The following is a 17,458-nucleotide window of genomic DNA, read 5'->3' as shown; positions in this document are numbered from 1 at the left end:
GAAATCTAAATGCACTTAATTGAGTTATTTTGGAGATGACAGATATTGAGTCCAAAAAATACAATTTCAGGATTGGATTTTGATGCAATTTTACATTTTATTAAGGAAAACATAGTTACATGATAAAAAATGATAGAAATAATTGGAAAAAAGAGGAAACTTTCAATTTAAAAAAAGAAAAAAAAATGGAGACGATGGAAAAGATTGTGCCAACACTCAGCAGAGGAGAGGAGAACGGGACTGATTACTGAGAAGAGAGTGCTTGCAAACAAATTTAAATAAAAGATTGATATCTGGTGGAGTCAGCAATAATAAATTATAATAAAAAATAAAACATAACAACACAGCTAATTACATAGCTCCATTGGGAAAAAACGAGAAAAAATTTACAGAAAAAGTTTAGCGTAAAATTAACTAACTTATGATAAAATAACAAGACAGACTGATGGATGTTGAGCTGTGAAAACTGAGTTGCTAATCAAAATTCCAGGAGTTGGCTGTGATTGCCGGCTGACCAAAAAAAGACTTGAGAAGATGAGGAAGCCAGAACTAATTAGATCTGAGAAGGGGGGAAAAAAACAGATAAAAATTTTGTCAATAATGAAAGAAAAAAAAATAGGAAAAGAAAAGCTCAAATAAAATTGGCCCTATGAAAAGCTCAATTTACTAAACTTCACAATTCACTGCATTTATTCCAGGTCCCTGCTTTTTCTCTAGGGGAACAATTTATCAGATTTTTTTTTTTGAGGCCCGGCGGCCTTTCAGGTGCATGTATTCAGTGAGAAGAGAAATTTTTAGAAGCATCTTATTCAAAACGCAGAAGGAGCTCTGTGGTCAAAGATACCAAATTTTTCAGCAGGAGTGTTTTAAGTTCCAAAATGCCATTATTAAGTTCGGCACCTTTTGAAACTAACGGAGTCAGTGCCAATTTTATCACTTCATAATTTGAAAAGGAAAGGACACTGCACACTCCTTATGCAAAATGTGCCCTTTTTGATTTCCGATTTCTAGATTGCATTAAACTCGTCTACAGATGCTGATCAAAAGTCATCATTGTGCCAACTTTCTACAAAGAATCGTTTTCATACGATCTCCCCCCCCCCCCCCAAGTTTCGTTAATTCCTTGAATAAAAGAAGCAGCAATTACAGTACTGGAGTACGGTCGGCTGTGTCTCAATAAGGAAATCCGGAGGCAGTCTTAAATCGGATTCCTCTTGCTTTTTTACTTGGCCATCCAAATCAGTTTCTTTCTCTGTCCCACTCTCTTCTTTACCTCTCACCAGTTGGGATTTTTCTTGTTTTTATCTAGAACGTTTAAGAATCGTTGAAAGAAAGAGGAGTTTTCCTGATTTCTAATCGCTGCGATGCCTTCTTGTATTCAAGGAATTTTTGAAACTTACGGAGGCGGATTATGCAAAAACGGTGCATTGCAGAGACTTGGCGCAAAGATAACTTTCTGTCAGCATCCATTGACAAGTTACATGCAATAAAAAAATTGGAAAACGAATAGGGCACACTTTCCCATGAGGAGTGTGCGGAGTCCTTTCAAAGAGAAAAATAACAGGAGTGTGATCCTAAAATCTGTATTTTTCGAGACTAAACAAAAATCTCATCTAGTTCGAGTACATTACATGTCAGGGTACGAATTTATGTATTTTCTTATAGTTCAAGAGCCAGACAAAATTTAGGGACAAAATCGTAAATTTAGTTTTGATCACTTAAATCTGCACAGGCATGGAAAATGGTTGTCTGCCTTGTAATGGCACATGCTATAACTTGGCAGAAAACCACTTTCCGTGTCAGAGCATGTAAGCGTCTGGCTCTTGATTAAATGTTTCCTCTGAAAATTTCAAGTGAGCAGGACACTATTCCCACTTCCAAATCATTGAATATTAACCCAAATAAGAGCTGAGAGACATAAGTAAAAGCTTGAAACTGTGTGTTTTCTCCTTTTCCTACGATGGACAGCATAACAGCCTCATTTTTGCCACTACATAGACATAAGAAATTTGGAGAGCAAAGGAGTAATTTTAACACCGATTAGAGGAAAACATTTGAGGTATAAAACCAGGTACTTACATTATCGACCAGGTCACCCTCCTCAGTGTCGCTGATTTCATCCCCGAACTCAATATCTTCATCCATACCGTCGTCCACGAATGTGACTGTGTCGTTGATACGAACTGGAAGAAAACAAATAATGCTTTGAAAGGATGTGTCATTGGGTGAGGAATTCAACCAAAAATTTTTGGTCAAGAAACTGGTTAAACTATCAAAGGAGATTCTCTGACTAAAAATAAGTAAAGTAGAGGAATGGTGGGTAATTATTGACACAATAAAAAAAAGGTGGAAAGAGACCAAAAATAAGGTAAATCCATGTTGGTTTATATCAACCATTTAAGTCATCATAAATTGTTTGAACAAATGCACTTTTTTTGGGAATGTACACATTTACAAGCTCCTTTGTGTTTAACAAGCAATTTAAAAAATCAAAGACATTGAATCACGTACACCATGCGTTCGGCTCGGTTTAGTACTGGCGGAGCGAGGCAAGTCTCTGGGAGCCCCATGAAGGGCGGGCGGGGAAGGGGAGAGAGCGTGTGTCCCAAGCACTAGAAGAGGCAATGGAGAATTCATGCCCGCGCTCGGTTTTTCACGAATATCTCATTTAGAGTCCATTTTCAGACAAAATTCCTAAGAAGAAAAGTTATAGAACACATAATTTTACACCCAATTGGCATTGTTTCATTTTGCCGAACTAATTATTAACCGAGGAAAAAAGCCTCACAATCCGACGAAAATTCACTGGAGCCGCTACTGCGCATACGCAGATGTGCGCAACTGGGACACATGAACTCATCGATGCGGGTCGGTGCCACCACTCATCACATGCGAATTTTTAAAAGTTGCCTCGCCTTCCGTAACACAGGATGCACGGTCTACGTGATTCAATGTCTTTGTAAAAAATGGAGAGAAGATTTCTTTAGGCAAGAAAATATCCAAGAATCAAAAAAAAATCGGCACTTAGACTTAAGGTCAGCATTATTAATCAAGGGAACGTTCTCATTGAAGTGTTCTTGAATTTTTAATCATAACAATACTTTAATTTTTTTTAAAATCATTTTCTGAAACTTGAGAACCTACATCATTTCCTACAAGAATTTATTTCCTTTACTCCACCTTACTGCTGGCAAAGAAAATGGCAACATAAAATTAGAATGGAGAAAATGATTTTACAGTTTCATCCCTTTGCAAGGCTTAATGTAAAAAACGAACTTCAGGTCAACTTATTGCACTCTTCATTTTTATAAGGACATTAGATTTTTTGCAGGAGAAAAGCTATTTCCGAGAAGCTTAAACAAACTTTTGCTCAAATTTTTTTGAAAATTCCATTTGGTTCCATTTCCTGAAATACTGCTTGCATCTGATTCTAACAGGTGAGTGATAAAACAGGCAAAGAATATAGTTACCAGTTTCTGGAAATTCTCCGTAAGATTTGAGATTTCTAGCCTCATCAGGAGTGTATTTGAGAATCACATCAGCTTTAGGATCTTGGTATTCACGCAAACCTATTAGAATGATGTCACCTTGATTGATCCACACCTAATAAAAGAAAAATTTCATTTTTAAAAAAAAACATACAGAAGTTCTGATGATTAACTTGGGTCGACACCTTAACACCTCTTGAATAACCTGGATACCACCTTGCTGAGATTGTAAGAGGGAAATTTGAACATGCAAGATGAGGTAAGTAATTCAGATTTAAGTAAGACATTTTCGGACAAAAAACTTTGAGCATGCAAGTAACAGATTGTAAATGAAAAAATCATTAATTAATGCATGATGGATCGCTATAAAGTATCCCTGCTTAATAATTCTTCACTTGTACGAGCCTAATGTAGTTTACCATCGAGACTTGAATAAGTACAAAGGCGATCCAAAGGGTACTGCCTCTGTCGTTTTTTGAGCAAACTAAAGTAGATATCGAGCTGTACTTTGCATAATCTTGAATTCCTTTGAAGTACCTTTAAAATGAGTCTTTGTGGAGCTAAGTAAAAAATTGACTGATAGAATTTTGAAAATGGCATGTACAATCTACCCCTCCAAGACAATAGAGAGACATTTGATAAAACAATGCCTCATCAGATGAACTAATAATACAGACAATATGAATTAAAGATTATTTTACAGATGGAGACCAATGTGCTTAGTCGGTCTTCTTAAAGAATTCTGAAAGAATATGAAACACCTACATACCTTCTTTCTAAGTTTGCCTCTAATGTGACACAGCCGTTTAACTCCATCAAAACACATAGCTTCTAATCTGCCATTACCCAGCATTTTTGTAACTTGCGCATATTCTGAAACAGATGTGAAACAATATAATCCACGCAGAATTAGATAAAGTAAAATTTACCATTGCAGGGCAGCAGAGATTGTAGAAATTGGGAATCAAATTCCTAGGATTGGACAAAGTTATGTTTTAATGTACGAAAAACAACTTAAACAGGTAAAAAGAAACACTAAGAGAACAATTTATTTCAGGGAAAGGCTGCTGAAGAGTGAAATAGATCAAATACCGACATTAAGTAAAATCACGACGTTTCAGGATACTCATTTTCACGCAGAAAAAATTAATCGATGATTTGCTTTAATTGCAATGCCAGAACAGTTATGACCTCACAATTAGGAAGTTTCTACACCCTTGCTTTAAACGAGAGGCCTCAACGTCTCCTCAACCTGGGAAACTATGAACTGGTTCCGATATGATCTGAGGATAGGGACTTGGATAAAATGTGAGGGAATAACTGAAGAAAATAACTCCATCCACACAGTTGCTCTAATTATACTTCTATCGGTTATCTAATCAGTGGTTCTGTTTTGAATCGTAAAATACTATCTCAGGACTGCATCAACAGGAATTGGTTGCGTAAAAATGGTGGCAACATCATTGTTTCTGACAGCTGTTGGTCGTTTGCTAAGCTTCTCTCCTATGTATTTATAGAGGAGGTTTTTATGATGCCTACAAACAAATCATTTCCATTGAAACTAACAGCCTTTGAGTCAGAACTTTAACTCCATTGTCTTGAGACAACAGCAATGTGGTGCAATGTCAAATGAGTTGATTCTTAACCTACTTTAAACAAATGTGAATTCGTACCTTGTCCATCGACTTTGAAGACAAGTTCACGCTTCTCAGTTTCATTTTCATTCTTTCCTCTCCTCCGATTCTTACCTCCCTTTCCTGCAACAGACAAACACAGTATTAGCGCGGTAAGGTACGAATGGACCCCTCATTGATCAACTGGGATAAGTACCTTGGAAGAATGTGAGCAGGACCAGACAAGTAAGATTTAGACTGTAATCAGTAATGCTGTGGAGGGAATAGTTACGGGGCTCTTGCAAATGACGATGATTAGTCAGAATGACTAGAAAACCCTCATCATTTGAGGGCCCAGCGGGACACCATACTAGATGTTCTTCAATTCCAAGCTACTGAGATAAGAATTAGGATTTGAAAACTTCTGAAGATTGGGTACATACCTTTGTTCTTCGGCATGATTAAAACGCTGAAAACTTGACACACAACTTGAATTTAATGATTATTATCAATATGTCAACAATGACAAGAAATAGCCACCATTGCTAGATTCACGAGAAAGGATCTTCTACTTCCGAAATCAAAGTAGCTGCTTTGTTCTGGAAAATTCCTCTGACAGAAAATAATGGCACTGTAACGTTACTAAGAATTTTTTTACAATGTAAAGAAATAAATTTGAAATTTCCAATTATGAAAGAATTTCATGAGAGGAAAAAATTATTTTAAATTGTCACAAATTGGAAATATCATTAATCGTTACGAGTAGTTGGGATTTTAACTTACGTTGTACACGAGGTTTGTAGCGCGCATGTGCACGACGTGTGAGTGACGTCACAACGTCAATCTAAATATCAACCGCGAAAATTCAAATATGCGCTCCTCATGTAAATGAGTGGAAAGTTACTTCACATTCACAATCAATTTATACCTACCCGAAAGTCGAAAGCGATTCAGCTTTTAATCACCAGCATAGCCAGTGGCTTATTTTCGATGATAGAGACAAATAACCTTCATCTGTCATTTGCGGCGAATCGTGCCTCACTGAAATTTGTGTATGTACAATGTCTGCTGAATGATTCTCACTTGATTTCTTAAGTTAAAAAAAAGCGACAGAAGTGTGAGAAGAAAATAGACCACCCACCATCATCGTAGTTTTCTTCGATTCGGAAAATTAAGTTTCAAAACGAAGCTGTAACGAAAATACATCTTTATCTAAAATTGAGTTCTAATACTTCTTTAGCAAATTGCCACACCACTAATTATAGCAGCCCCCCCCCCCCTCCAATCAAAAATTATGTAGTAGAAAATTAACGGAAATAAAAATGCAGTTGATATGGGGCAGACGGATAAAGCGCCACAAAATTCATTGATGTTAAAGAAACAACTGAAGTTGGAGCATCCGCATGTCTCCATTCCAATGGTTTAAAAATCGCCGACTATGTCTGACTTCTTAAACAAACAAAAAAAGAAAAGAAAGAAAAAACGTTCTTAAAATTTTCTGTGCGTCTTACTAAATGAATGAGGAATCTTCAATGGAAATTTTAGGAATAACTGAGAAGTACTAAAGAAAAACGGCATACTTCGAGACGTAACAATCAGAGCCATGTATTTTCTAACTTAATTCATCTCTGGCTTTATGCTTATCTCTTTTATTTATTTGTAGGCATGATGGGATGTACCATGACTTTCGCACAAATTCCGATTTTATCGGTGATGCACTACATAAGAATTAAATGCATGGTGTGTAACGATATATTAAATAAATCATCTTGCCGACATGATAACGTACAAAGACGGACCATTTCATGGCGAGGATGACCTATACTGCCGTGCTAAGGAAGAACGCCATATGAACATCCGAGAGTTGTCAAATTTCCCCGGATGAAACATGCATTTTTGACGAAATTAATGCATATTTTTCCTTGAAATTTTCAGATAATTTAGATTAAATTGTGAACAAAATAGTCTGAAAAATTGGACTTAACTTAACTTCCGCCGCTGCGCCGCGCTGATCGCACTGTGTTTGGCGCAATGCGTGAAGTATTCCTGCAGTCTTGTAGGCGCTATGCGTTTCAAGCCAACCGCTCCTGACCGCACTGTGTTTGACGCAATGCGTGAAGTATTCATGCAGTCTCGTAGGCGCTAATATGTGTTACATGCCGACCGCCGAGCCGAGGGCATTGTCCTTTTCATCTCAAGTCCTCGTCATCATTCCTCTCTGCGCTGAGCTCCAGGCCAAATTGCGTGTTTAGTTCCTCTATTAACTCGACTAATTAAAGATACTGTCTCTTGTATCACCGAAAAACGACAAAATTAGAAATTACTATACTCTTAGGAAAAAGATATTTTGTTTCCTTTTCTTATTGATAATTTTTTTTCTGAATCCGATTTTTTTTTATACCTACATTTAAAAAAATTGCAAAATTTGCCGCCCTCTAAATTTGCCGCCATGGGCCGCGGCCCATGTGGCCACCCCCTTAATCCGGCCCATTACTTACGTGATGTGGTACCACCCGAAAATGAAAGAACCCTCCCCCCCCCCATCGAGCCCCCAAAAAAGAGAAGAAAAATAAAGGAAATCAAGGAAAAGGAAGAAAAATCGGGTGGAGAGAGATCATGACGATATTTTCGTCCAGAGGAACGAGTGGAAGGATTCGAAGTCGGACGAAAAAATTTTTGAACGTAAGGAATTGGAGAGTCTACCTCTAAGTACCTATCTCATTTTTCTTCAGGAGGTTAGTGGATTTTTTCCATCTCATACTTAAAACAAAACATTCCATTAGGTCTTGTATGAACGGTTTTCCATTTTTTAAGGTCTTTTTGGGGGAAAATTGTGGAGAGCCTCTCATCATTTTTCATGATTGACATTGTTAAAAGGTGGGGTTTTACGGGGTTAAAATCCTGAAAATTTTCCGGGGGAGGCCCAACGTTGGGAGGTTTGTCCCCCCCCCCCCCCCACCTTATCCTGCATACGCCCCTGAATGTAGGTTTGATGGTTGCATCGTAAAGTGCGGAAATCAAGCGCGCAATTATTCGAAATTCAAAGTTTGGCCGGATTTACGTAATTTCTGCCCCCTGCCTTTCACTACTATGCCTGCCGCCTTCATAAATTGACGCGGTGTAGATGGGAGGGGGTCATGCTGTTCGTAAATCGTCACCTTCCAGGCAAAGTATCACAAGCGCCATGCGACGTTTAAAAATTTCCGCCTCCATTTTATTTTTTTACAGAAAAATTGTTCAACGAAGCTGTCCGAAAATTTCACTGAATTTTCTTTGTGCTGCCGATAAAATTGAGTGAAATTTCCCGACAGATTCAACCAACAATTTCTCAGTAAAGAAATAAAATGGCGGCGGAAATTTTTAAACGTCGCATGGCGCTTGTGATACTTTGCCTGGAAGGTGACGAATGACGTAGGCACAGATACCTCACACCTTCTTTATGCAGATTTTCACTCTTTTTCATCAACAAACTTGCAGTTTCCGTAACTCATCATGTTGCACCTTATTTCCTCCATTGTTTGCCGTCCCCCTAACTTTATACGCACATCACGAAATCATCAATTTTAAATTGCATAATTTTTCGGCGAAGGAACCCGGAAACCGGAAATGCATGTACCAGAAGCTGTCAAAAAAATTGAAATTGTCCGCCGGTCGCCACCGGTTCATAGCAAGCTTCCCATTGGTGGGCATTGTCCACCACTGTTGCAATCTATAATCAACAAAACACAGTTCTCTTCCAAAATATCTTACCACAGGAACTATTTTGGAGGATGATAATAATGACTCATGCTATAACTATGAATTATTTATTCTCCCATGATCTGAGCGGCTGGGCAGTCACCGAACAACGATAATTATTTTGATGCAATTTTAATTGTTTTAGAAATATATATATATATCTGTAAAGCGGCAACACTGTATAGGCGCCATGTGTTTATGTTTGTAATCTCTCTTTCGATGGAGCAAAAAAAGTGACCGATTATTCAAACTGAAGTGAAAATTGTTCTCTTTTTCGAATTTTCCAACATTCCGTACGTATCATTGTAAATGTGAAGTCCATCTATCCATCGGTTCAAGTTTCACTCCTGTTTGTGTGCCCGATTAGCAAGTGTATAGCATAGTAAGTGTCTAACAAGACAACATCATGATCTCCAAGTAAGCAATGGAGCAATTAAGCAAGACGGAATATCAAGTGTGGGCAGCGTGGGATGGCGTGAATTTGATACCGTTTAAGCAATTCACTCTCTATCTTATTTGAGAAGCTAACGGACGCAGATCATGACAAATATCCTCAATGTATTCTGCTCAAAATTGCATCATGTAAGTAACGGTCTATTTACTTACATTAATTTGTTTCGTGGTTTCAACAGCACATGACCCGTCACATGGTTCATCTAGATTTAACTGAAAGTCGCAGTTGTTTGTTTTACCAAAATTAGCTGTGGCTTTTACATCCCCTGCCTCAGCTTATTTGAGGTGTAAGAGTGAAGGGAGCGCTCAGTCGCCTAATAGCATATTGTGTGTTGCGACTTTGTCTATTAATGAAAATTATCTTGGTTCCTTCACTGAGATCAATTGGGGCAATGATTTTAATTGGTCAGACCAATTACTTACCATGATTTTAATGAAAGAATGAAGGGAAAAACATCCCCTCACCCTGTAAGACAAGTCTGCCGCGGAAGTCGGTGAACATTGAAACGTTGGTCAATTTCTGCTGAAATAATGGTTCATTTTTTTCTCTAAGTCAGATGCGGAAAGGAAAGGTGTAGCTTCAACCTACAATCCAAAAATTATTTCATTCAAGTTCGGCCAGCCTTGTTTTGCTCTTAACTTAACGCCAAAAGTGGAAAAAAATGGTCAAGTAATACCCTTACGCTGCTTTTTTCGGCAAATGTCTCTTTAAAAATATCCAAAATATCATTTATATCATTGTATATGAATATATCATTCAAATACCTAAAATAAAATATTAGAGTTATATTAGAGTATAGCTATTAATATTAGGTAGAGGTAAATGTAACTGAAACCATAGTGCAGCAAATATTCCATCTGTGAAACAGAGAGCCAAATCTGTGCCTACGGTTCCTTTGGTTCTGGCCCTTGTGAAATTTTGGGGGCTCTCAAGAGTTTTTTCTTCTTACCCGAGAGTACTCGCAAAATTTCAAGCCTCCATCTTAGTTAACTCTGAAGTTACAGGGGTGACTTGGTGACATCTGGTGCTTGCGGTACAGGACATTTGGATCACCCCATATACAACTCTCCTCGTGACTGAGGCAGGTACCTCGGTCACATGCATCCAGCCTGTTTTGTTTAATTATTTTGCATTTTTGTCTTTTCCTTAGGAGGCTCCTTTTGATCTTTGTTCTCGTTTTTTGTCTGGGTGTGAAAGCGTCATCAGAAAATTACTATGAGATCCTAGGAGTTGCAAAGTATGCTGATAATCTTGAAATCCGCAAAGCTTTCAAGAAGTTAGCCGTCAAATTACATCCTGATAAAAATCAGGTAAGCTTTTGCTACTTCTGAAATTTTACAGTATTAGGAGAAGTTCATCTTTCAAAGGAGAAGATTCTCGATTTTTTCTGGATTTTCTTTTGTACGTCTTTCTGTAAAGTCACTGAAAAATCATCTAACAACCACTTTGACTCAGTTTTCTCAACACCTGAAAGTATTGGCACGCAAAGTTATTTTTGACACTTTTTCACGACCAAAGGGCGCTGTGCTCCTCATCATAATTACAGTTTTCCCTTGGCTCTATTACGTACAGGATGAACATTGTTTTTTCATTTTTCCTCTCACCTGTAAAAATTTTAGAACACTTACGAAGATTTTAGTTTTCTTTTTTATTATTATACTTTAAAAGTTATGATTGGTCAAGTGTGACGCTCTTATTGTCAGAACTTCACACCTACATATCAGAACCTAACCCAGAAATCTTTTTATTTTTTTGTAGGAATTGTCAGATTAAAGGGACACATTAGTCAAAGAGATATATGAAAAGCATGACCACTTACTTACCTCCGTTGCAATGATTTAAAATCTCTGCTCCTAATTTATTTTTGAAGGAAAGAAAGTCAATTTTATGGCTCAAAATTTTCACAGAGTACTCTCCCAAAAGAGAAGGAAAAGCAAACTAATTCTCAAAAAGTTAAGTTGACTAGTTTCCCAAAGAAGAAATAAAATATGAAAAGGAATCTGCAATGTCACCAACAGAAATACACTGCTCGGCACTTTGGCCATCGATATGGCATGTTGACGGTGAAACTACCAGACCTAGTATCTCGGTTTGCAGTGTTGTGGACTTCCCCTTAGTCTTACTTTATTTTCAAGTGGGAAACTACCCAACCGCAATTCTTGAAAACTTGAGGGGTTTTTCCTCTTTGTGTCAAGGGAACTCTGTGAAAATTTCAAGGCATGATATTGACTTGTTCCGCTTCAAGTGAATAAAATGTGAGCGCAGATTTTTAAACACTGCAAACAAGGTACATAATCTGGTAGTTTCATCGTAGGTGTGAGTTTTAATCCTCTCCTACTTTTATGGAGGAAAGGGAAGGAACAGGAAAGCTAGACTTCCTTTTATAGTCGTCCAGACCTGATGGTCTAAACAACCAATTTTTAGTATCATGTGGCGAGCGTGAGGGTGGCCCATTGATTTGACCCATTTGCATTCCTCATTTTATCAAAGGTGGTTGAAAGCCAGTTTTCACATAATTCTTCTCAAAATGCCCACCTTAGGATGATCCAGACGCTCATGCGACTTTCATTAAGTTGACTCGGGCATATGAAGTCTTGAAGGATCCAACACTGAGGAAGAATTATGATAAATTTGGAGACGAGAAGCCAACAGAAGTGCCAAAGTATCACAGTTGGAGCTACTATAGTGATGATTTTGGTCTCTACGATGATAACCCTGAAATTGTCACCCTCAGCACTTCAGACTTTAGTAAGTATCTTCCTGCCTTTTTTTTATGCTTTAACAAATAATTATTAGGTTGGATTTGCATGTCCAAGATAGATTCTGATTGAAGGAGCTACATAGCAACGACATTACATAAAGCTGGAGGATTATCATTGCATGGAAGGGTAGGGGTATTACAAGTATTTTGGTGTTCGGCTGGCTCTGGGTTGAAAGATGGATTGGGCAATTAAAGACAGAATCATCCGAAGAAAGAGAACTATTTTAATGCTGGACAGGGTCTTCACATTTATATTTACAGAGCTGGACCCTCCGGAATTTACCTTTTTATGGTTAAAATGGCAGCATCTTTCATTTACTCATTCCCAAATAATTTTTCTATTTTTATTTTGGTTGAGTTTGACTCCGCTTTTAGAATTTGTATTCCTGGCAAAAGTAAAAGAATGTAGTAACTCTGCTCATAAGGCTAAAGTGTCTGTCTAATCTAATCGTAGACTTTTTAAGATTAATAATTTAAGAGACCATAAAAAATGTTGATCTTTCATTACATGTAATTATACTAAAAGAATGCAATTTTTCCCCTTTTTAGAGGTGAATGTTGCTCGATTTGAATCTCAATGGTTCATCAAATTTTACTCTCCAAGGTGCTCCCATTGTCATTATCTTGCTCCGACATGGAGGAAATTAGCCAAAGAATTGAAAGGAGTGATCAAGTTTGGAGCAGTCAACTGTGAGGAAGAGTGGAACTTATGTCGACAAGAAGGCATTTTGTCTTATCCAACTCTCATGCTCTATCCAAGTGTAAGTAATATTTTTCAGCACTAAGATTGTTGACAATAACTTGAAGCCTAATTTTGAGCACAAAGTAACATCATGTTATTTTAATGCTGACCAGCCTTTTATTTACTGCCTCCCGGTTGTTTTAATGTCCAACCATCAAATGAATCTGTGACAATGAAAACACACAAAAACGCGGAAACTTAAAAATGCCCAATTTTCATTTAATCCATTAAAGATGGTGCATCCATGTTTACATGGGCCTTCAAAGTGTCCCAAGTAAATTGTCCTTTTGGCACCAAGTAGCTTTTTCTTAGACCAACTTCTTCACCTACCGAGCAGTTATTTGTATCTCTTGAACATTTTCATTTTTCCGAGTTGGTGTGTGCTCATTCTTTATGTAGATTCAATAAATTGTTGCGTTCATAATAATTTTAGGAATTCAAAAGCTGTTCAAGATTAGCTTCCAAAATTGTTGGTAAAAATTCAAGCCCGGCACGGAAAATTTCATTGCTCTATGTTCTAAGGATCGGCTGTAGTGTAACACCAGGCCAGCGGCCCGATTATTGAAACTATGTCGACCTGACATGACAAGACATAGCCCTATCTTAACCATGCAATATATCGCTATTCGATGTCTTATCGGGCTGCTTTAAACTTTCAATAATCAGCCTGCTGACATGCTCATCTCTGGGGTGCTGTTTTTGGAACAGCACACTACAAATTTGAATTTCTGTAACTGATTTTTCATAATTTCAAAGATAGGAAATATAGGAAGGTGAACTTAGATCTACAGGTAAAGTAACAAGCTTTTAAAACCAGCTTTACTAGTAAATTCAAAATACATTTTATTTTTATGTGGAGGGGCTCCGTTCATTTTTAACAATCTATGAGACTGTATAGTGGATTTTTCATTTTCCCTCCTTCACGAATATTTATACATGTATCATAATTTTTTTCTTTTCTTTTTTAACAGCGCATTCAGTACAACGGTGACAGAGATAAAGACACGCTAGTCAAGTTTATTTTGAATCATGTAGAAACCAAAATTATTCATATTAATTATCCAGATGATTGGATGGCTGATGTTCAAGAGAGCAATTCAAAATTGTGGATGTTTCTCCTTTGCAATTCTGAAAAGTATCCTGCCTGTATCCAGAGCGATGAAAGAATCAAACTAGCTGCGATGTTGGTGAGTCTTGATCCAATCATCCATTGATTTCCGGTGCATTCTTCCCACTCTAATTGTTTCAGTATTGAGAAGAACTTTTGGGTTTTTACTTTGAATCAGTCAGGAACTCATCTTTAACATGAACACCAAATTAGTAAAAATCACAAACTACAAAACTTTGCACACATGCACAAATGCTAGAGTGAAGTCCCTAAGAAAGTTATCCCCATAGTTTTCAGTAACAAAGGGACTGAAATACTGTCCCGTCCGTGGGTGGTAAATATCGCCAACCTCATCTAAGATTTACTCTGTACACGTACTGAATGAATGGAAGAAGAGCGCAAGGCGATATTAATGCTCATTATAGCATCATTTGTTGCAAGTAGGAAAATTGTTCACCATTACATGCAGGTCTGGCAAATGACAAAATAGCGTAACACAGGAATTCCTTTCCTTATCTTGGTTTTCTATGTAATAAATTCAATAATTTATACTTCATCCTAATAAAATGATTTCCTTTTGTGTTAATTTTAGGCTAGTTTTGTAGGCTTTGGTGTTGTTGACTGTCGTGAAGCCGAGGACATTTGTGAAACCCTGAGCAATCATGAGAATTCTAGCTCGGTTGTATTCTGGAATAAAGCCGAAAAATCAGGAACCTTGATATCCTCCAATGAGCCAGAGGAAATAACTAAAATTGTGTTGGATCTTCTACCACCTGTACCTTCCTTGAATGCTGATACAGTTGAGGTAAATTCATCACATATGCATGATCAGGATCTGAAACTTAAGCCTTTCATGAACCTAAACCACTATTTGGCCTAACTATTTGAACTACATTCCATCTGAGGAAGAAATCAACAAGTTGAGGTCTTTGCTTGTAACTTGAATGAAAGGAACTCTAGGTGATCTTCGAAGATATTTGTGAATGATGACTGTAACTGGTTTCATGCTGCAAGTAGACACTTATCAGTCAGTTAAACTAACGCATGACTCTCAGGAGCAGGTGCGATGCATGAGGTCTAAATTGGAGGGGCGATATTTAAAAAATTAGGTATGCTTCAACTTGCGGGTTCCTAAGTGAGAGAACTGAAGTCTAAGAGTTGGTCAAAAATTACCTTTTGATGATCTCATTCCAAAATGTGAGAAAGGTGGGAGGCTATAGCCCCTAAAACCCCATAAAATCACCATCAATGGTCATAAGTGAAATTCATCTATATATTGAATGTGGCACGATTTTTTTAGTACATAATGTTTTCAAATCTTGCAGAGTATAACGGAACAGCTGAAAGAGGAGACAAGCTCTCCATGGCTGTTGATTTTCACCATTCAATATGATGAAAAACTGGATTTAGAGTTGAAAGCTTTGCCATCTCTATTGCCGAATATCAATGTTGGTAAGCCTACATTATATTGTCACTCATGCTTTTGCCATCTCCTTCAATCCTATTCTGCAAAACTTTCATTTTCCAAAGGTAGAAGGATTTCAGATATTGCCAAATTCCTTCTGATACAAACCGAATTTTTTGAAAATCTTTATTTTTATATTAATTCTTGGAATTTTTCATGGAGGATTATTCACATTTTAATGTTAAGTGTTTGAAACTTTCAGAAGAAAACATTCGTAACTTTCTAGGAAGTGAATATTTTGTTGAAAGTCTGACATTGATTGAATGTTCACAGCAGAATAAGTCCCAATTTGTTGCATTGCACGTGAGATTATCTTTTTTAAAATCCTCAAATGAGCAGACAGCGGCAGAGGAGTGACTAAGCATGCATTGCACCTCTGTCCACTGTTTTGAGGATTCTCAAAAAAATATCTTATGTTTGATGAAAAAAAAGTGAAACTTATCATCTTTTCTCTAGTTCTTGCAGAAAATTCCTGAGAGTCGAATTTTGAAGTTTTCCTCTCTTAATTTTTTTTCTTTTTTTTCAGTTATTTGATCGCAAAAAAAGAACCCATATTATTCCCCAAAATGGCAGAAATTTTGGCACAGCCAGATGACTCTCTTAATCGCCCTAAAAGTAGAGGGTATCACAAGGCCTGTATTTTTTAAATTGAGGCTCCTGCTTTCTCTTTGGGTTTTCCTTAACCTATGCAAAACTGTTGACTCTCTGCTCATTTTTATTGTCATCTCAATGTCCTTGTTCATTTCAGGCAAAGTGCACTGTGCCCAAATGAATACTTTTTGTCGGAATTTATTCATCATGCGATACCCTGAATTCATCGTATTCAAACCAGGAGGAGGACATGAGTTTTATCATGGGCATCATTTTGCCTATGACATAGCTATGTTTGCTCAAGAAGCAGTGAAAGCAAAAAATTTTAGAGCAATTTCTTACGAAGAATTCCATGAATCAGTTGTAACGCAAAAGCCAGGTACCTAATGTTTTTATCAGTTCGTAACTCATATTCCTTTTTTGCGAAATCAATACAATCGATCCTTAATTATAGCTCCTCTACAAACTATGTCTCTGCTATTAAAAATTATTCTACTCTATAATCTTTAGCAACTACTGTGTCAGAGAATGAGGGTCATGGACTTGAACTAAAAGTAGAATAGCCATGATCCTAACCATTTCTGAAAGCAAGACCTTTCCATTGGAGACTGGTCCAAGAACTGAAAACAAGATTTCCATTCTAGACAAGTATTGTAGGAAGGACTTTCATGAGTGTCCAAAATTTGGTAGTTGTTATCTTTAGTTTGTGAAACTTTATTTGATTCCTTAACTCTTAAATCACAGAAAAGTATCTGCCGAATGAAAGAGTATCAAATAGCTAAAAAAACCTCTAATATTTTTCAGACTCTAAATCATCACCATGGGTTGTGGACTTTTATGCTCCATGGTGTCCTCCTTGTCTAAGCCTCTTACCACAACTCAGAGAAGCAAGTATTCGGGTAGCAAACGTCAATTTTGGAGTTGTAGATTGTACAGTTCACCACCAACTCTGTTCAGAGCAGAATATAGGATCGTATCCCACAACAATATTCTTCTTTAATGGAACCCGCAACAACTACAAAGGACCTCAGTCTCCTGATGAAATCGTTGAATTTCTAAATGATATTCAAAACCCTATCGGTATGTATTGATATTCGCTTGTCTCGGTATTTTTAATGTGACTTATTGAGGTTCTCAGCACTGAGAAGGAATTTAAACTACATATATGTTTCTACTTATAGTGTCAAAGAAAATATTCTCTTATCACAGATTAGATGCGATTCGTTTGCTGCAATAATTGTTTTCTACACAAACACAAATTGTTTTCTGTTAAAGATTTTTTGTTATTTGCGACACTTTTTCACTACCCATGAGAGCAATGAAGCTAGAAGTGAGGTCAGAAATCCTGTTATGAAGTGTTACAGTTTCGCCGTAACGTCCTCCGATAGCGGCACGATTGTTCCACAGCAATGTTGCAGTAACATTGTTAGAGTGTGCAAAAATGAATAGGAACAAGCCACTCCTCTTTGACAGAAACTGAATCCGAATAAAATACAGT

At 37.2% G+C, this 17,458-nt stretch overlaps 2 protein-coding genes and 1 long non-coding RNA gene across 3 annotated transcripts in view; 1 reads left to right on the top strand and 2 right to left on the bottom strand.

Moving 5' to 3' along the window:
- Positions 1-72: 72 nt before the first annotated feature.
- Positions 73-5,803, bottom strand: eIF1A (eukaryotic translation initiation factor 1A). The gene is made up of 6 exons (XM_072297675.1): positions 5,545-5,803; positions 5,162-5,245; positions 4,258-4,361; positions 3,471-3,603; positions 2,080-2,183; positions 73-559 (listed from the first exon to the last, which is right to left on the bottom strand). The coding sequence occupies exons 1-6, from the start codon at positions 5,558-5,560 to the stop codon at positions 554-556; spliced, it is 447 nt and encodes a 148-aa protein (XP_072153776.1). The 5' UTR covers positions 5,561-5,803; the 3' UTR covers positions 73-553.
- Positions 5,804-9,013: 3,210 nt separating this feature from the next.
- LOC109034030 (dnaJ homolog subfamily C member 10) overlaps positions 9,014-17,458 on the top strand; it is a 20,062-nt gene continuing 11,617 nt past the window's right edge. Inside the window, exons 1-9 of the mRNA XM_019046948.2 lie at positions 9,014-9,421; positions 10,444-10,603; positions 11,834-12,041; positions 12,604-12,815; positions 13,768-13,983; positions 14,497-14,709; positions 15,230-15,356; positions 16,118-16,339; positions 16,765-17,040. Of these exons, the coding sequence (XP_018902493.2) occupies positions 9,396-9,421; positions 10,444-10,603; positions 11,834-12,041; positions 12,604-12,815; positions 13,768-13,983; positions 14,497-14,709; positions 15,230-15,356; positions 16,118-16,339; positions 16,765-17,040 (1,660 nt within the window). The 5' untranslated portion in view covers positions 9,014-9,395. The remainder of the gene's footprint in view (positions 9,422-10,443; positions 10,604-11,833; positions 12,042-12,603; positions 12,816-13,767; positions 13,984-14,496; positions 14,710-15,229; positions 15,357-16,117; positions 16,340-16,764; positions 17,041-17,458) is intronic.
- Positions 13,785-17,458, bottom strand: part of LOC109034035 (uncharacterized) — a 7,659-nt gene continuing 3,985 nt past the window's right edge. The window contains exon 2 of the long non-coding RNA XR_002009108.2: positions 13,785-14,094. This is a non-coding gene — a long non-coding RNA (uncharacterized lncRNA). The remainder of the gene's footprint in view (positions 14,095-17,458) is intronic.

The sequence above is a fragment of the Bemisia tabaci genome, chromosome 1, assembly GCF_918797505.1.
Source record: "Bemisia tabaci chromosome 1, PGI_BMITA_v3".
In the NCBI taxonomy this organism is placed as follows: domain Eukaryota; kingdom Metazoa; phylum Arthropoda; class Insecta; order Hemiptera; family Aleyrodidae; genus Bemisia; species Bemisia tabaci.
The sequence above is the reverse complement of the archived record's forward strand: the minus strand, read 5'-3'. Positions and strand labels throughout refer to the sequence as shown.